The 18305-nt window shown below is 35.4% G+C and overlaps 1 protein-coding gene across 4 annotated transcripts in view; it reads left to right on the plus strand.

Annotated features, from left to right (window-relative positions):
• IPO11 (importin 11) overlaps nucleotides 1–18305 on the plus strand; it is a 93814-nt gene that overhangs the window by 11564 nt on the left and 63945 nt on the right. For 3 of the 4 annotated variants that reach the window (XM_054808790.1, XM_054808789.1, XM_054808788.1), the window contains exons 4-11: nucleotides 1197–1297; nucleotides 6913–6985; nucleotides 10304–10507; nucleotides 12509–12641; nucleotides 13593–13651; nucleotides 14512–14560; nucleotides 16107–16177; nucleotides 17559–17751. In XM_054808790.1, the coding sequence (XP_054664765.1) occupies nucleotides 1197–1297; nucleotides 6913–6985; nucleotides 10304–10507; nucleotides 12509–12641; nucleotides 13593–13651; nucleotides 14512–14560; nucleotides 16107–16177; nucleotides 17559–17751 (883 nt within the window). The remainder of the gene's footprint in view (nucleotides 1–1196; nucleotides 1298–6912; nucleotides 6986–10303; nucleotides 10508–12508; nucleotides 12642–13592; nucleotides 13652–14511; nucleotides 14561–16106; nucleotides 16178–17558; nucleotides 17752–18305) is intronic. The other variant, XM_054808791.1, reaches the window with a different exon arrangement.

Genomic DNA, 18305 nt, shown 5'->3' on the forward strand with positions numbered 1-18305 from the left:
TTGGTGTTTTTCTAAAGGTTGCTAGTTTTGGAGTCGGTACCTTTGTTGGCATGTAACTCTGTTTGCTTTCTACTGACTGGAGTTTGTGAGGATTTTTTCATGTTGGGCATTACATCTAGAAATCTCTTGTAGAAATGGTTTGAGAGAATGTTAAGTTTTGAATTCATAGTGGAAACACTTGATGAGGTCCCAGGTGTCAGTAGCGCTGAGTTCTTTGAAGGGTTTATTTATAATTCTTCAGACGTGGCACCCAAAAGTAGCAAATGCTCTTGACCTGAACCCCTGCATTTTTTATGTCTGTTCTTAGTGGCCTTCTAAAAGCAATTGATACAAGTGGTGCGCTCTTTTTCTACAGTGCACTGTATAATAAGACCACTGAGTTCATGCCTATTTGCTCGCTAGAGGAGGGAGTAGTGTCTCACCCCTTTGAGAAGGATCCATCCGATGCAGTGGAAAACAGGAGGAGAGCTGCTCTTCAGAGTAGTACCTGTGTTAAGATTCAATAGCCTACCTTTATTTTAGCTTTTCCTGGTTAGTTAATTTTACAACATTACTACATAAAATAATCCTTCTGTGTTTGTATATACATATAGATACATAAAAGTGTATATAGACACATACAGATATGTCTATAGATAAATAGATTTTTAGAAGTGGAAATGCATTTCCTAGAATAAGCATATACAAGTTTGAGAGTTGCTGTCCTACCAGGTCACTGTGTTTTGCAGTCAACATGGGTAGTCAGGACAATTCTCGGCGCATGTCAAGATAACATAGAAATCTCCTGAAAGGTCTCAGAAGTCTGTGGCACTGCACAATGCAGAATAGTTTCTTATTCTGATCAGAATCTAGCGATGTTATTAAAGAGTGTAATAACTGGATGATGCTAGTAATTATTACCATTTTATTTCCTGCTCAGCTAGACTAGATTAGAAATACATTTGCCTTATATGTTGGGTTTATTTTTTATAAATCAAGTATGAGGGCTAGTGATAAGCATTTTTGTAATCTTTAAAAAGTAATGTTTAACACAGTTTCACTTGTCTGTCAAATGCTGATTAATGCATTTTGTTTATATACACCTGTACATACAGAGGTGTGTGTATTTACACATATGTCAGTGCACGTGTTAATAAAATTTCTATCCTGTCTGTGGCGTACTGAGCAATTTTTAACTTAATCTTTTTTTTAAACAGAATATCTTTACAAATCATAGCCTGGATGTGAATGTAAGATGGTTAGCTGTGCTATACTTTAAAAATGGAATTGATCGCTACTGGAGACGGGTTGCACCACAGTAAGTTCTGATTTTCTTCCACTTCACTTTCTACAGTAGGTTTTGTTACGCTTGCCAAACTGGAAAAGAGCAAATTCCTTGGTCAATAGAAGTTACTTCAGAATTCATGGTGAAACTGATGAAATATTTCAACATTAGGACTCACTAATGGACCAGTCTGTTTTCATATTACTTCTTACAACTCTGTTCATGTTTTGCTTTTTAAAACTGAGTTAGAAGGCTGTTTCATGGAAAACAGATTTTGAAGTGACATGATAAGCTTCATAAAGTTAACACCTGGACTTTATGATATTGGCAGACGTGAAAGGTAGGAAGTCTCTTGGAGACATTATGAAGGAGCCATTTCATTTAAGCTTATTAATAATTCATATTGAATATGTATTTGAGAAGGAGGAAGTAACTATCTTCATAGCAAGTTCTGGTCTTCATTTTCTGTTGTCCAGATATGTGGGTTCTGATAATGCATGATAAAAAGTTCTGCAAAGAAGCTAAAAATCTGACCAGTATTCTCAAGCACCAAATAATTTACCTAAAAGTTATGAACAATGCCATTATAATTTGTGATATCTACAGAACTGTATGCCTCTTCTTGTTCTATGTGAAGTTGGGGTTTTTTTTCTGCCTGTAAAAAGTGTAATTTCAAAAAGGGTTTCAATTTTTCTTCACTGTTTTCAGGAACTAAGATGTGGAAGTGTTCAGTCTGTCTGTTAAATACTAGTCATATAAATAGGTGGGACATCACTGTCAGGTTGCGTAGGGTGCAAACTGGATTTTCAGGTCCAGTTTTTATGGTTCATGAATCTAAGCTAGTTCAGAAGGTATGGCATGATTTTCATTGTGTTCTTTGTTTGAGATAGTTTAATGCATTTTGCCTTACCTTGCAAGCTTTTCTGAAGATCCACCAAAAGAGGGAAAAGTGATGAAATTCTGCATCTGTAGGGCATCTTAAATAGTAGTACTCCTTCATTATTACATAAAGCACTGATTTTTTTTTTTTGTATATGTGGATGATTGTGATGCATCTGCAAGCATTCAGATTCTCCTTTATACAAGAGGAAAATACTATCTTTTGTATGGAAGATGGCATGTACCTTTAACATTTCTGGTTTAAGTGATGAGGTAATGCTGCTTACATTACTGGTACTTAGCAAGCACTATCTGAAGCAATTAAAATATATTGTTCCAATTTGTTAATATTTTTAGATAGGTAATAGTAGCACTTCTGGTGAAAAAAAACATGGTTCATTTCCTGCAGAAGTAATGACTACAATTTTACTGTTTGAACCGAGGTAAAAATTGAGTAGCAGTCTTTCGATGTACTTTTCCTGTTGCAAATTTAATGTGATTTAAAAAAAATTAATAAAATCATTGGCTATTATTAAAGATTCCATGGGGTAAATCTATATTAAATTTCCAGTATAAGTCCAGTTTTTCCCCATTTCTAATTTTTCTATCACAAATTTAACGCAATTAATGTATAAAATAAAGATTGATGCTATTAAAGATTCTGTGTGGTAATTATGTATTAAATTTCCATTCTGTCTGATTTTTTCTCTATTTCTAATTTTCTTTCTAAATTTCTCATATGTGATGTCTTCTCAGTATTTTGCAGTCACCTGTATTGCTTTTCTCTTAGCAGAATATGTTGAGGGCATTTTGAGAAATGCTACTTTTAAGCTGTGATTTCTCAGTTGATTTCTGAACCAATTGTGTTTTGCATACCATGATTTTTGAAGGCTTCATTGGCTTTTTAAAGGCTCTATTTTTGTTGTTGTTGCAAAATTTTCATCTTTTGTCTTGTCTATCACATCAGCAGCCATCCTATGTCCATCCATGGTGGTACCTCAAAGCTTGTTCCGATCTGCCCAGCCTGTTTGGTAGAGCAGACATTGAATTTGGAGGTGACTGGTGTCTGTTGCCTCTCAAAGGAAAGGACAGATTTTATACCTGTCTTTTTCTCAGTGGGATGCTAACTCAGGTCTGTCTACTTTACTTAGCTGTTGATTTTCACAAAATGTAAGGGGAAAAAAATCATACGATTGATATTTCTGCTCTTTGCCAAATGTAGTTGAAATTTACTAAGTAGTTTGAAGAATTATGAGAATTGGAGGTGGGTTCCTGCGGACAGATAATACGTTCATGTGTCCTTAATTCCTTAGTAAATCAGTGCTAAAGATGGTTTCTTTTAGAACAATTTGGCTTGAATATTTATGTACTTGTAGAGGACTTTCAATCACCAGGAACTTTCCCGATCAGTTAAATGCCTCTGTTGTATAAGTGCGCTGAAGCTGATTTCATGTGAATCAAGCAGGACTGGCTTTGCCCTTCTGCTGAGCGTTCGTGGCTTCTCAGCTGCTACTACTACAAAGCAGGAAAATGTTGAGATCGTGAATTCTTTGGGCAGTACTGTAACTGTTTCATTTTGCTAAAATACATAGCTACAGAACAGTGAGTACAAACAAATATTTTTTTCCTTTTTTTTAAGTGAGCCTTCTGAAATATTTTGCTTTTGGTACATGTTCACTGATGCTGTCTGTCCTATTTTTGCTGCTTGTTCTCCTCGTGCCTTCGACTTAAAACAGCATTTTCCAGTGAGAGTGATTTTAGAGATGGGCCTATGAACTCTTTCCCTCATGCTTTCTCAGGCAGCTTTCTGGATTGCCGTCGAGAAGAGCCTAGGGTTGTCATAGCCACTTTTCAGGGGCAGTTTTGCCTGTGTTTTTGAAACTGTTGTCAGCCTCCTCAAAAGGTGGTCGATCTCACTTTGATTTTGCACGTGATTTTGGTTTCTTCAGAAGTGGCTTTTCTTGAATTTGAGTGTTGTTAAGAGTTCCTTTTCTTGAACATGTGTTTGATTTTACAGATAATTACTGTTAAATCCTGTCTTTTGTTGACTTTGTTCTCTGATTTGATTACTGGCTTGGCAACTTTAGTAATACTTCTTAAATCCATGTTTTTATTCGTTTGAATGATAACTAAGAGTAACTCTTCAGATTGGGATTTCTGGTTTGTGAAGTACTAGACTTTTTTAAAAACAGCTCCAAAATAACTTAAAATATTTGGATACGTGTTTCCCCATACCAAACACAGAAAAAGATCAGAAATGTGAAATTGTGAATTGTGAAAGACTACAACATATATACTTAGAAGTTTTTCTCTAGAGGAGCTTGTTTTAAATTTTGATTTGGTGTAATTCAGTGCTGAAGGGAAATAACTTGTTGCATGGTACATATTCTTCATGACTTCTAGCCTGCTTTTAGCTTTTGTATGGTGTCGTGGGCCTTTCTTGTGATGTATTAAAGGAGGATAAATCCGCCGCTGTCTGTGGCTTACTTGTGCAGGGGGGTGAGCCTGTGGCAGGGGGATCCAGTCTCCAGTGGGTGTCACTGTCGTATTATTATTGAAACAGTAAATTCCTCCATCTGCTTTCTGGTGAGCCCTTAGAATCCCCGATTCCTGTCACATATCGCAGTACACCACTTGCATCTGTATCGTTTCCTAGATTTTTATTTTTTATTACTCTTTGCCAACTTTGATCATAAACTTATATATTTGAGGTGTTCATCCTTGCGAGGCAGCGTCTTTTCCTTTGTTTTGTTTGTAGTGGCAAAAGCATAATTACGGCATTTTTACTTATAGAAATGAATTGAATGCTTGCTGCTCTTGGAATATGTGTATGGTATGAGCAATATAATTATGAAAAAATAGTTAAGGCAAGGGGCCTCATGAGCTCATGAACAAGGTAAATGAAATAATGTAGTGGAACAGGTTTTATTTTTCTTTACAAATGAATTTTTTTAGGTGCTTTCTGTCATCCTTGAAAATAAATTATTGTACAAGCTACATTTAATTGAGATTATATTTCATAATTGTATTAACAGTAGCTTGCAAGTTTTAGAAGTGACTTAGAGTATGCCTGTAAGTGTATATACTGCATTTTTGTAGTAAAAAAAAAAAATCAGAGAAATTTATTTCCCTAAAATGTCATCTGGTGGCTTTATATTAATAACTGCAATAGTTCCCTGCAGAAAAACATTTACCATTGCAGGAATTTTTGTGAATTTTACCCAAAATGTTTTTAGGCTTAATTTAATTTTACATTTAAATATTGTACAGCCTAAGTCTTGATAAACAGTCATTTAAATGTGGTTCCTGAGTGCTATAAATTACCTTTGAAAATACGACATAGTGTGCAGTTCTGAGTCACCAATGAAACAATAATTTCCCCCCCGCCATCCCCTTGTGTAACATACTTAGAATAAGTCTTTGATTTATGAAATAGCAAGCACTTGTGTTATATACAGAGGCAGGGGGAAAGTGAAAACTACAATAGTGTTGCAAATGTTTGATCTCAGGGTAAATCCTACCTCTGCTTTTTATTATTTTGAGATGAATATTTAGTAGTTGTCTAGATCTGTTTTAGGGAGCTTTAGGCATTGTTTTAAATCTCACTATATACATCTAGTAGGTTATTATCTGTGCCTGAGGTCAGACAACAGGAAGTGGTTATGTTGGTGTGTTTAATCTTCTTAATTTCCAGCCACTAGACTTCATTGAGATGTGATTGCATGCATGCTTCTATATCACTGCAATGTTAGGTGACACAGTTTCATCTAAAAAACCTTGCATGATAATCTAAGTCTTTTTATGTACAAGAAACAGCTTTCTAGGTGCTATTGGCAAATGAAAGTGGTTGAGTGGGGGGGGTGGGGGGTGGTTCTGATTGTATAATCTATAAATACCAACAAGGCATTTTTAAAAGCAGTTTGTTATGTTTTCTGCCTGGAACGTAAAAGAAAATTCAGTGGGTCATATAAAGTCTGAAGTAGTGCAGGAGTTACAGTATAACATAACTTCTAGTCTTAAACTGATAGAGAACACTTAAAAGGAAGTATAAAGATAGTGTAAAGCTTCACTTGAATGAAATTTAACCTTTATGGCTTAGAATTTATCCTTTCTACTAGTTTTCCTTGCATTTTTGAAGACTATATCAATATATTTATCACTCAAAGATATAATTTTCAAAGGATCCATATTTATAAGTGTAGCTATGTGGCCTGCTTGTGGAAGAGGATTTGTCATAGAAAAGGATGATTGTTTGCAAAAAGAGCTGTCATGTGATACCATGATTACCTTATACTGGGCATCTTTTTGTCATTATCTGTTAGTGTACATGGGAATAGTCATACTCAAGCCATCAATCGCTGCAGTAATAACTGTATAATAACAATCAGGTTTTAGTTTGTACAGTTTTCCCTTATTTTCTTAACATATCTGGGTACCTTACTCTGTGAACTTTCTCTTTACAAAGGTCACATCAAAATCTGAGGTTAAAAGGCCTCATAAATATTTGTCTCTTTCACTGTTTCCTCTCTTTTTAAATATCTTTGAGATAGTGGAAAAACAAGGGATGTTCTATTGATAGTTTATCAAACTGAAATACATTAGTTTCAAGAAAATGGTGTGTAAAAGTAATTTTTGTCCAGTCAAGCACAGATGCACAAATGGGAATGATCATTCTCTGTCTAGTAATAGTGAGAAAATAATTCTAAATATTAATTAATAGTTGTTTTTATTGAAAATTAAATTATGTTCTAATAAATATATCCTCACAGTGCTCTTTCTGAAGAAGAAAAAACTACATTGCGTGCTGGACTTATCACCAATTTTAATGAGCCAGTGAATCAGGTTAGTGGTGAACGATTAATTATTACTCTCCCAGCAAATGGTTGTATTGGTATATAATTTGCTTTCTGTCTTTACAAAGTGTTTAATAATAATAGTAAAGTTGACGAGTTGCAATTTACATGTTGCCTTTCAGACAAACTTTATGCTCAAGCAAAATCTCTTTCCGTAGATGATAATTCAATGTGGTTTCTCTCTGGTTTGTTTTTTGTTGCAGTGGCAGTTTGTTTTCCCTCACTGTTCATGTAACCATTTTGTGAAGTGTTTCAGGGAATGAATGTAGCTTAAAAATAACTTTCTCTGCCTGTGGGATTTTTCTTTTTTCAGCTGTATCTGTTCTCTGATCTGACTCCCAGTATATCCATACAAGGAAGGGTGGTGATGGCGTTAGCAGGAATGAGGTCTGAGAACGCTGCTGCATAAACCCACCTAAGCAGTAGTGCTGTCGCATATCTAATCACAGCATTGATGAATTTATGTAGGCATAATAAAGCTTCAGTATGATAGTGTCTTGTCTTACATAAAGTGACTAATTTTAAGCTGTTTTGACTAAAATAAGGATTTATTGTTAAACTGAGAATAGAACTAATGTTAGGGGCTCAGAATATGCACATGCTAGATGAATGTCTTCCTTCTGCTAACTCATTCTTGCTCATGTAAGTATGAGATTCTGCAGTGAAGTATTTGCTAATATTTTAAGATAGATCTTAAAGAATTTTTCCAAAAAAATATAGAAATTATTTGCATAAGGTAAAGCTTAAAAAGAAAATGTGTAGCAAACAAACTTCTGTTCTGCAGACAGTTCAATTTCAACTTTTCAGGATTCTTCGATGGGATTAATGTTATTTGTAGGATTAGATCAATGTGTCAAAATTAGGGTAATTTAGTCTTTGTAGAAGACCTTTGTGCAATGACACTTTTGACTAGAATTTAAAGTTTTATTTCAAAGGCAATTTTTTAAAATGCAGGTAGACATGGAAAATATCTTTAGATTTGTAGTGCAGGTATAGTTTCAATGTAAGAAATAGGACTAAATATTACTTTTTTCTTTATTTCAACCAAGAGGAACCATGAAGTATGTCATGTTGGACCATAAAGCGTTTGTCATTTATGCTACTACTAGGTAGTATAAAATTTATCAAATGTTTAATTTTGAAGTGGTTGCATGGTATTTACATTCTAAAAACCTGATTTTACTGCATTGTGAAGAAAACAGTTCAAACTTTTTATCAGTAATTTTTCAATACCTCCATTAGTATTTAATCAGTTTGCTTGCTAAGACAATAGTATGGTATAAATTATAGTTATAAATTTCACTGCTGATGAACAGTTCTACAGTTCTGTGACTATAGTTGCAGGTTAAGATAGGAACCTTTTTAACTGACATCTTGAAGACTTGTGGCTTTATGTATTTATTTGGGTGTCCTTATGATATTTTGGGGATGTAGTCTTTTAAGATATGGAGGATTTTGTTTTATTTTATGCCAGCAGCCTGCTCCTAAATGGTTGCTCAAACAATTGTTGTGATATTGAAGTATGTGAGTCCATCTCCCCTTCTTTCTCCCTTATTCCCCAATCTGTGTTGTAGATATCTTGAGGTTTCCTTTCAGAGGCATCTTTCATTTAGTCCCTTAGTCTGCTTGATACGCCTGAGTTTTGATATCTTGTGTTCCTGATGAGTGCTCTTTTCCAGTCGCAGACACTTCATAACACAGTTGCTATCTACTTGTGCTTTCTGCATCATTGAAGGGAGCAAAATTATGACCCTTGTATGTATAAAAAGAAAAAAAAAACAACAAAATGAACCCAGCATAAAAGAATTAGACGTAGTATTGAGATGTGATGATATGAGCTGACTTCCAGGGGAGGGGGAGAAAAAAAACAGAACATACCATATGTTGGGAGCATAATTTCCATGCCTTCTGAAGATATTTACCATATGGAGGGAACAGAGGAACAAAATACTCCCTGAAATGTATGACAGCAGTTTTTTTCACTTAAAAAGCCAGTCCTCAAGGAAAAAATACTCTTAGCATCCCTGGAGAGATTGCTTCTTGTATCACATATGGAGAAGAGTGTATTTGCTCCCTCCTGCCAATCGAGATCACTTGATCCGAAAATAAATAGGACTCTAAGCTCTTCCTTGCAAATGTTGACGTCAGTTTTCTGAAGCAATTCTTCTCCCTAAGGAAGTGGGTGGGAGTGAATATTGTAGGAAGTTTTGTAGGGTGGTCAGACTTCAGATGAAACAGCTAAGAAAGCAGTAAAGGAGGGCATGGCTGTAAGTCACTTAGGTTCCTTTCAATGGCATAAGAAGGTGTCTTCGTCCCTAAGCTGGAAGTGTGGTGGTAGTTCTAAGGGTATGTTGAAGGTGAGGGCATCTGCTTTGTTGGAAAGGTCCTTGATGGGACAGCCTCAATGCGAATGGAATAAGAACGGGGAAACAAGAACATGAAGTTTTTGGATATTTGCGGTGGGGTTAGGAAGCACTATACAAAATTTATTAAGGAATGGTCAGGGGAAGGGAGTTGTGGAGCAGCAAAGGGGGAATAGACAGAAACAGGGTTTAAAAAGGGCCAGTCATGTGTAGACCACGGCTGCTCAGTACCTGTGTCTGAATAAACCCTAATCTCCACCGTCTATCTTGTCTTCTGCTTGAGCCCCTTAACTACCTTTCTGTGCAATCTCACTGTGTCTGTCATGTGTGTGTGCTGCAAAGACTAGGTGCCAGCTCCTGGCAAGACTGGTGTAAGTGGGATTTGGTGCCAGCAAACAAAGTCGGATGGTGGGGGTGGTGTAGGTGCCCATGGCCTCTGGTGTAAGGGTCTGGAGCAAGTCGAGAGTCTCTCAACTCCAGCCACTGGGACGGGACCACAGCTCACAGGCACGTATGCATGGGAGGGCAGGGAATGGCTCTGCAAAGGCTAAAATTGAGGTATAGCAGAAACAAGCATAGTGTGTATTCATCAGTCTGTGTGTGTTTGTAGAAAGCAATAGAAAAGATTGCTAAGTAAAAAAGTGGTTCCCAAACATCTGTCTCTTCATTTATGTGATTTCCAGAACAAATAAATTTAGTAATCTTTATGTAAAATTTAAACAAGGTAGCCAGCTTAGCATTTTATGTAAATATTTACTATAAACATAAAATAGGAGACATTTTTTCTCCACATTGATTTGCATTCAGCAAACTTAAAAATAGTTTGAGGAAAAACACACAAAAAATCTAGCAATTCATACTAGGTTTTTTTTAATTCAGATTTTATTTGGTTGTTAATTTCTGCATTGTACGTGTCCTGAATGTTTTGTTTTGCTTTTTTGCAGATAGCAACTCAGATCTCTGTACTGATTGCTAAAGTTGCCAGGGTGGACTGTCCAAGGCAATGGCCAGAACTTATACCCACTCTTCTAGAATCTGTGAAAGTCCAGGATGATCTTCGACAACACAGAGCACTACTTACCTTTTATCATGTTACAAAGACCCTGGCATCCAAACGGCTTGCTGCAGATAGGAAACTTTTCTATGATGTAAGTAATGTGATGCAATATTGTAGAACATGCAAACCACATATTGGACATGCTTCCCACTTCCTGTGGGTAGCTGACAGTGCATTAATGTCAGTTATGTTGACTTTAATGCCTGCCTTTGAAACAGAAGTGCTCTTACTTTGGTGGGTATATGTACAATATTAAATAACTGGAAGTCAGTTTCTAAGTGAAATGTTTTGGAGATCTTTATTAATTTTGCATGCAGCTTGAGTGTTATAATAACTTGCATTAAGAAGCAGAGTTTCATCTACAGAACCATATCTGTGTATCAGCCTTATATTATCATGCTGTACAGCAGACCTTACTGAATTTGTAGTGGTTTTGGAAGTGTGCTGTGGATTCATAATTCAGTATAGTCTTTAAAAAATGTTGGGGTTTGGGCTTCCATATTACAGTATTTTTGGCTTTTATTGTCAGTGGGAATGTGTTTGAAGTTTTTCCAGACCAACTTCTTTCTCCCGGTTAATTAAAAGGCAAGATGTGAATGCAAATGTCAAATCTTGTCTCATGTAGCTTACCTTCTCCATTGTAAGAATCCACTGATAGAACACAGATTTACCTTTGGCTGTAGGCTGTTGAATCTCCCATCCCATTTGGAGTCAAGCAATGATGTAGTACAGTTAACTGAATTCAGTGGGTTAAACATTTTTTCCAAACATGTTACATTTGAATTTACAAAATTTTATTTTATTCCTCCATTTTAAAGAAAAGATTGTAGTGCAGATAATGAAGCCTATTTCTGAAGGTTTACCTATTTATCTATGTAGAAAAAAATACTGGCTGTGTAATCTTTAAGCTGAAATTTTAATTGTCAGGACTCTGAGGAACTGAAGGCTGGCTCTCATAATAGGACAGGACTGAAAGGATGATATGTTGCTGTGAGATGTGTGTATAGATGAGCAGTATTTTCTCTCTCTGCCATGTGTAGGTATGGATGAATGTAACCTCCATATAGGAATTTTGTTTATATTTTGAAATCTATTAGGCCATTATACATGATCTGTATAATTGAACAATACAGGTTTTGGTATATTCACAGATATTAATTCCAAAGCAATAAAGAGCAAGCGAGATAATGATTTCTTTTCTAGAGCTCTCCTAAATCAAGATGTTGCTTATACAGCCCGGTTGTGCAGCTGAAAGCATCACTAATACTCAAGGATGTAGCAAAAAAATCAAAACCTAATCCCAAAGTCTCACCTTCATAAAATAGCCAAATCCATACCATCTCAACAGAGGGACAGAAAGGAATTTATACGTAGTAAGATCCAGTATTTGTTGTTAAAGTTGTCATGTCCAACAGTATCTCTGCTGTATTTCCACTGTCTTACTAGGTCCAAAAAGAGCTGTTATCTTCAGTCATTTTTATGTTTTCAAGAAATTCATTAAGTTCGTATGAACCTTTTGCCTTATGGAATGCCATTTTTCCAGCATGGTATTTTCTTTGTATATTCTTTTATTCATAGAGTGAGACAACTTCAGACATGCAAAGAAAAAGGTTATAACAATTTTTTTGTTTTTTAGATTTGTAAGGCAGTTCTTGTCAAAAATATCATTGAAATTTCATTTTAAGGAGCATACTTTTTAAGCAGGCTTTTTATGCTTAAATGTTGGGCTTTAACTTGTGCTCAGTATCGAAAGTTCCTCTATCATCAGATTTGACATGAATGAAAATTTTCAGTGCATCCAGTTTCACTGTGTTGGGAACACTATATGTTCACAGTTGTTTGAACTTTAGGTAGGAAAAGGAAATTTTCTAAGCATCTGGCACTATAGGGTTAACGTTTTTCTGGAAAACATGTTTCGATCAGTACGACTCAGTACAACAAAGCAGCAAGTGAAACACTCTGGCCTGTGATATACAAGAAGATGGATTAAATAATTTAACAGTCTAAACTAACCTTTAAAATTTAGGAATTTATTATGCTATAGCCAAATTCAGGACATCAAATATCTTGTTGGTCTTTCTTCCTTTTGCAGCTTGCATCAGGTATTTATAGCTTTGCGTGTTCCTTGTGGAATCATCATACCGATACGTTCCTACAGCAAGTTTGTGCAGGGGATGAAGCTGCAGCCACAAATTCACTAGAAAGAACCTTGTTGTCATTGAAAGGTAATAATACAGAATGATATTAAATACAAGGAATCAAGTAAATTTCTTCACAGCAAACGGGTAAGACCTCTATTGTAAAGAGTTAGCATTCTCCGACAAAACCATGCTCATTGGGAAAAACAGTCTTGGTTTATTTTACCTGTACGTTTAGCAAGGCAGGAGGAGGAGGTTGTTCGCATGAAAGGGTGAGAAGGTACTCTTGTTTCTCAGTATGTACCATTCTGATCTGCGTGCTGTAAGAAGTCAAAGTCTAGGAAGTGGGAAAGTGGAAGGCATAACAGGTCTTAGTTAATGCGTTGTAATTCAGGCTTACATCTGTCTGTCTATAGGCAGTTAACTGAGGAAGCCGATCTATGAATTTTGTTGCGTTGAGTTCACCTTGTGTTCAGTGAAGAGGTAGCCTTAGCAGTCAGTTTAGATTTTAGGTGGTTGCTCAAGTATTTATCAGCAGGATGACTACATATCCTTGCTGTACTTTGCTGCTTTGAAGAATTGAGATGTTTGTGTGCGGTGCTTGCAATGTAGGTAATACCAGTCTTGAATTGTTTCAGAAGGTGTAGCATGTGGCTTCTATGGGTTACTGGCAGCGATAAACCTGAGAAAATTTGTAAGATGGCTGATGGGCCCTAGTTGACTGTACTTGGCCCTTTTCCTACTGCAGAACCTTTCAGAAGTTGAATACTTACAGCTTTTGCAGATTTCTTCTTGATTCAGCAATTCTTGGAGTTTTCTTCATTATTTTACATGTGATGTACTGAATTTTGAAGTAATTTCAACAACATTAGAGTCATGTTAAGTATGGTTGAGATATCCAAAGGCCCAAAATTAAATGTATTTTTTAATATGGAGAATTGGAAGAAAGGCACAGCAACTGTAATTGTAGGTGTGTTCTGAAATATGTTGGAACAAAGGCTGAGAAATACCTACACAAATAACTTTTTATTTTCCTAGTGCTTCGTAAACTGACAGTCCATGGATTTGTAGAACCTCACTGGAGTGCAGAGGTGATGGTAAGTGACATATATCTGGTCCTAGTTCTAGATTAGAAATCTTTTGTGATTATTTCAGGTATTGTTAGAGCTACATTTAAAAATCATTGCAAGGCACACGTTTGTGTTTATGTAAAGGAAGATCAAGCGACATGCTCTCACAGTTGTCCTCCCATTAGTTGAGAACTGTCAGATCCTGGATAGATCTTAAACACTATGGCACCAATGGCATGATCTTTAAAAAAAGAAAAGGTACCCCTTCCAATTTACATGTCACATAATAGTGATGCTCCAGTTGACTACTGGAAGATGCCTTATATGTACTTTCCCCTGTCATTTGAAGAGGATGTTTTCATTTAATGATGAATGTAATGGCATATTTGTTGTATCAAATTCTATTGGTAGAATTTCTCTGAGATGAAAGCCTGTGGTATGCAGCCCATCCAGGGGGAGGGAAAAAGAAAGAAAGAAGAAAGAAACCCAAGCATCTCCCTTAACCCCAGACACTGCCTGCTTTCTTGGAGGAATTGATTACCTATGACGTACATAGTAAACTAGGAAGTTGAGAACAGGAGAGAAATGGATAAGCAGATTATAAAACATATGTCTATATTTACCTATACCTTATTCTACTAGAGATGCTGTGCTGTTTGTGTGGTACTAATAAGGTTGGTTTAGATCATCTATGCAGTCTGCTAGGTAACTGATTGTTTCATGAGGAAATTGTTTGTCCAAGATAATCAATTAGTTCAGTTAAAAGTGGTAAGGTGATGTCTGAGCTAGTAACATATCTGAACTGGCTTCAGTTTGATTAACTTTCTTCTCCTACAGTGCAAAATAAGCTTCATCTTTAAAAGACACACAAACTTTATATTTTTCAGGGTTTTCTACATGCAGTGTTTGAACGACTAAAACAGTTTCTGGAGTGTAGTAAGTATCTGGATATGTTTTCTTGTATTGGTTGTTAAATATTAGACGCTGCATGAAAACATAATACAGTTGAGTGCGTATCAGTAATCATTTAGGTGCAAGATATTTTTTATAACTGCAAAGCGATTACTTTAAATGCTGCTGAAACTGTCAGATCATCTTGAGTTTTCTTCTTTGGGAAAATTTTATGTTTTTTCTTTTTCCTGGAGTTTGTCATGTATTTGGTAGGTGTCAAATGGGAAATGAAGATCACATCCAGTTTTGTAACTGGAAGAGTAGTAGTCTGAGACAGGCAACCACAGGTTAACACAGTCAGCAGAAATACAAGCATAATTGGCAGAAGTTAGTGCTTTTGCAGGGAAGTTACCTGAAGCAAGCAAAAAAGATGTTTGGTAGTGTTGCATCTGAACTCGCTTGTCTTTTCTTACTTATACACTTGTAGTAGACCTGGTGCAAGCCATTCGTTCATTTGAAGCCTGTCAGGTCATTCTTTTAGGATTCAACAACGCTTTTTCTGAGAATAGATTTCTAAACAGAGTAGGAAGAATTTTTCCTTTTTATATAAATGAAGGTACTTGGCTAAGGAGCGTGTATTTAAGTGAGAGGGGCTGATCTAGGCTCTGAGCCTCGTTTCTAGAAAAGATGGAAACTGCCACTGTGTTCAGTGCCAAAATAAAATACCTTTTTAGCTCTTCTAAAATGCAGACTGCTTTGCATGCAACTGTTTGGCCCTTCTACTATACTGTAGTCATGCTCTTTCTGGCCCTTCTTTAATTTTTTTTTTTTTTTTGCAAGGTAGTTGCCTAACTTTAATAGACTGAATTGAAGGCCATCCTAACCTGAAACATGGTCGTTATCATAGTCCCTTGAACGTGAGGACTGTGGGGCTTGAAAGTCCTAAGATAAGAAATGAGCTAAAGCTTCCCATTGCCACTTTGCTAATCAATAAGTTGTTTTGCAAAACCAAGCACGTTGGCCTTACGAGATTAGTGTTTTATTATATCATGATTTTTGCCTGTATGCCTTCATTATGGCTTTTTTTGTTCTTTTTTTTATAAAAGCTTTATCTGCTTTTTGAAAATTCAGAATGTTTTCCAGTGACCATAATCAATAATTTTTTAAGGTGGAGTTTCTAGAAAAGCACATACTATTATGTAGTAAGGATATACCATAATTTTAATAGAAGGGCATTTTCATCTTTTCAATGCTTTTTTACTTCTTGTACATTCTTCTAGCATTTGTTTGCATTATTTTAACTGTCTTTTATTATTGAGTTATCTGTAATGATGTCCCACTTGTTTTATTCTGGTCAATTACAGTGAATTTCATTGCAGCAGAGAGAAATGGTTAAAGATCCCTCCCAGTACTTATTACCTTGAATTTGACTTTGAATTTATTCTGCCATAGAACTTATTTCTGGCTGCCATGATCCCTGAACTACAGCTAAAACAAGTTGTTCTCCAGTGTTAATTTTTTAAAACTTAGCTATCCAGAAAGAAAAGGAAAGTCTAAAAATTGATAGTTGTTAAATATCTGATTTTACCAGGTAGAAGTATAAGGGCAGAAAATGTATGCAGAGATCGTCTAGAAAAGACTATAATTCTGTTCACTAAAGTGGTAAGTAAATTCTCCATTCAGTTACTGAATAGTTTACCATTCTGGAGGAGCAGTCCCCATTCAGATATTTGCATGTCTTAAAGCCAATAGGTTTCAGGCCTTTTAAAGAAATGGAAGGTACTGCAACTTAAAACTTGTGTTAAAAAATACATTTTTGTGCTTTTTTTTTTAAAGACAAAGGTGTCTGTTTACTCATGCTGACATAAGTTGCAGGAGTGAAAAATACTTGTCCTTAGCTCAAAAAAAAATTAATGCATTCCATAAGTTATTTATCTAGGATTTTGCTTAAGAAAGAATTCTGAAAGTTTTGCGAAAACATTAGTATCAGCATTGATGAATAAAGATAAACTTTCCATTCTGTCTTTTATAAGTAGTTAGATTGTTATTTCTAAAGCCTTGTTAATTCTATTGAATCACTGACCACTTCTAGTTTACTGAAAGAAAATTAACAAAAACCTCTTACCCTGTGTGACTTGTGTATTATATAATGTATTTGGAGTTGTGAGCTAATTCTATGCAACCATTAATTGCATATATTATCGGAAGGTAATTTTAGCATTGTCACCTTTTTTAAAAGATATAAAACCTACAGAATTCCCATTGTTTTCAGATTCTATCTTGGGGCCATGGATCTTACTTAAATATTCAGCCTAATTGTCAGAAGTGGGAGGCTACCTGTTGTCTTCACCAAAATTGCACTGAAGGTGCTCTGACCCAGTATTTTTAGCCTTTGTCATAGAACTTCTTACTTTGAACTACCAAGCAAAGTATGTGAGGCATGTGCGTCTTTTTTCATAGATCTGAAGAGAAAAAACCACTTTAATAATAGATAATTGCCACCTGTAAAAATTCAGATGCAAGAATTTAGGCTTAGGCATTTTTGCAGTAGTAGAGGAGATTAAAGTAATTGACCAGTGCATTCTAGACCACTCATTGGAAAAACCAAGCTGGAGAAGCAAGTGCTTGTATGGCAGTGGAGGAGGAGAAAAAGAAAAAAAAATGTTATTTCCCTCATGCCTCTTTTACTTACATTAATTCTAATGGGGATGAATTACCGGCTAAAATGTTCAGGGTTTTAAGTGTGGCTGATATGTTTTACATACTGTGTTGCTAGCAATCTAGTATAGTTGAAAATGAGTATTGTTCCTTAAACTTAAAGGTAACTTTGAACACAAATCAAGAATTTCACAGCAAAATAATGCTTCATTAACCATTGATACTGATCTCTTCCTAGTTTCCTGTCTGTGTTCAGTTTTCTTTTCTATAATTTTATATAAATTGGCACTTGTTTTTGATAACTAGCTTATGAAAACATTTAATAAGACTTGCACAAAAAGTCATTTGATTTCTTTGTTGCTCTTCTACTTCCTTAATTTTTTAGCTTTTGGACTTCCTGGATCAACATCCTTTTTCATTCACCCCTTTGATTCAAAGGTCATTGGAGTTTGCTGTAAGCTATGTTTTCACAGAGGCTGGTGAAGGAATTGTATTTGAGCGGTTTATTGTACAATGCATGAATCTCATTAAGATGATTGTAAAAAATTATGCTTACAAGCCATCCAAAAATACTGAAGGTATTGCTGCTATTTACTAAAAACATTTTTTATATCTTAAGAAACATTTTGCTAGTTGTTCCCAACAATAAAACTTTAAGACATTCTTTTGACGTGCTTAATGTTTGAATTGTTAGTAATGTACGCTTCTGTCTCTATATTGATAATTCTTATATTCATGGTTAAAGTATTAATGTATATAGACATTGACTTGCTGAAGTAATTTTAAATAGACAAGGAGCGTGACTATCTTTGACTTTTTTTTTAGTTTTCATTGAACTAATTTTAAACAGTATTAAGGTATTGAATTTGGTTTATTTTCATCAAATGATTGGATGTATCTTTCTCTTGAGAAATATTTGATAAAATGAGGTATTTGCTGTAATTAACTAATAGCAGTACTGCAAAAGACAGAAACACAGTGAATTTGACATGCAGATGAATATAAAGCAGTTTATATGTTCTGCTTTCTAGGACTGTGTTTCATTCTGAATCTTCTTACACTGCTTGTATGTACAGATAATGAAATGAAAAATAGAATTGAGCTATATTAAAAAAACAACCCACCAACCCTT

The sequence above is a fragment of the Grus americana genome, chromosome Z (assembly GCF_028858705.1).
Source record: "Grus americana isolate bGruAme1 chromosome Z, bGruAme1.mat, whole genome shotgun sequence".
NCBI lineage: Eukaryota > Metazoa > Chordata > Aves > Gruiformes > Gruidae > Grus > Grus americana.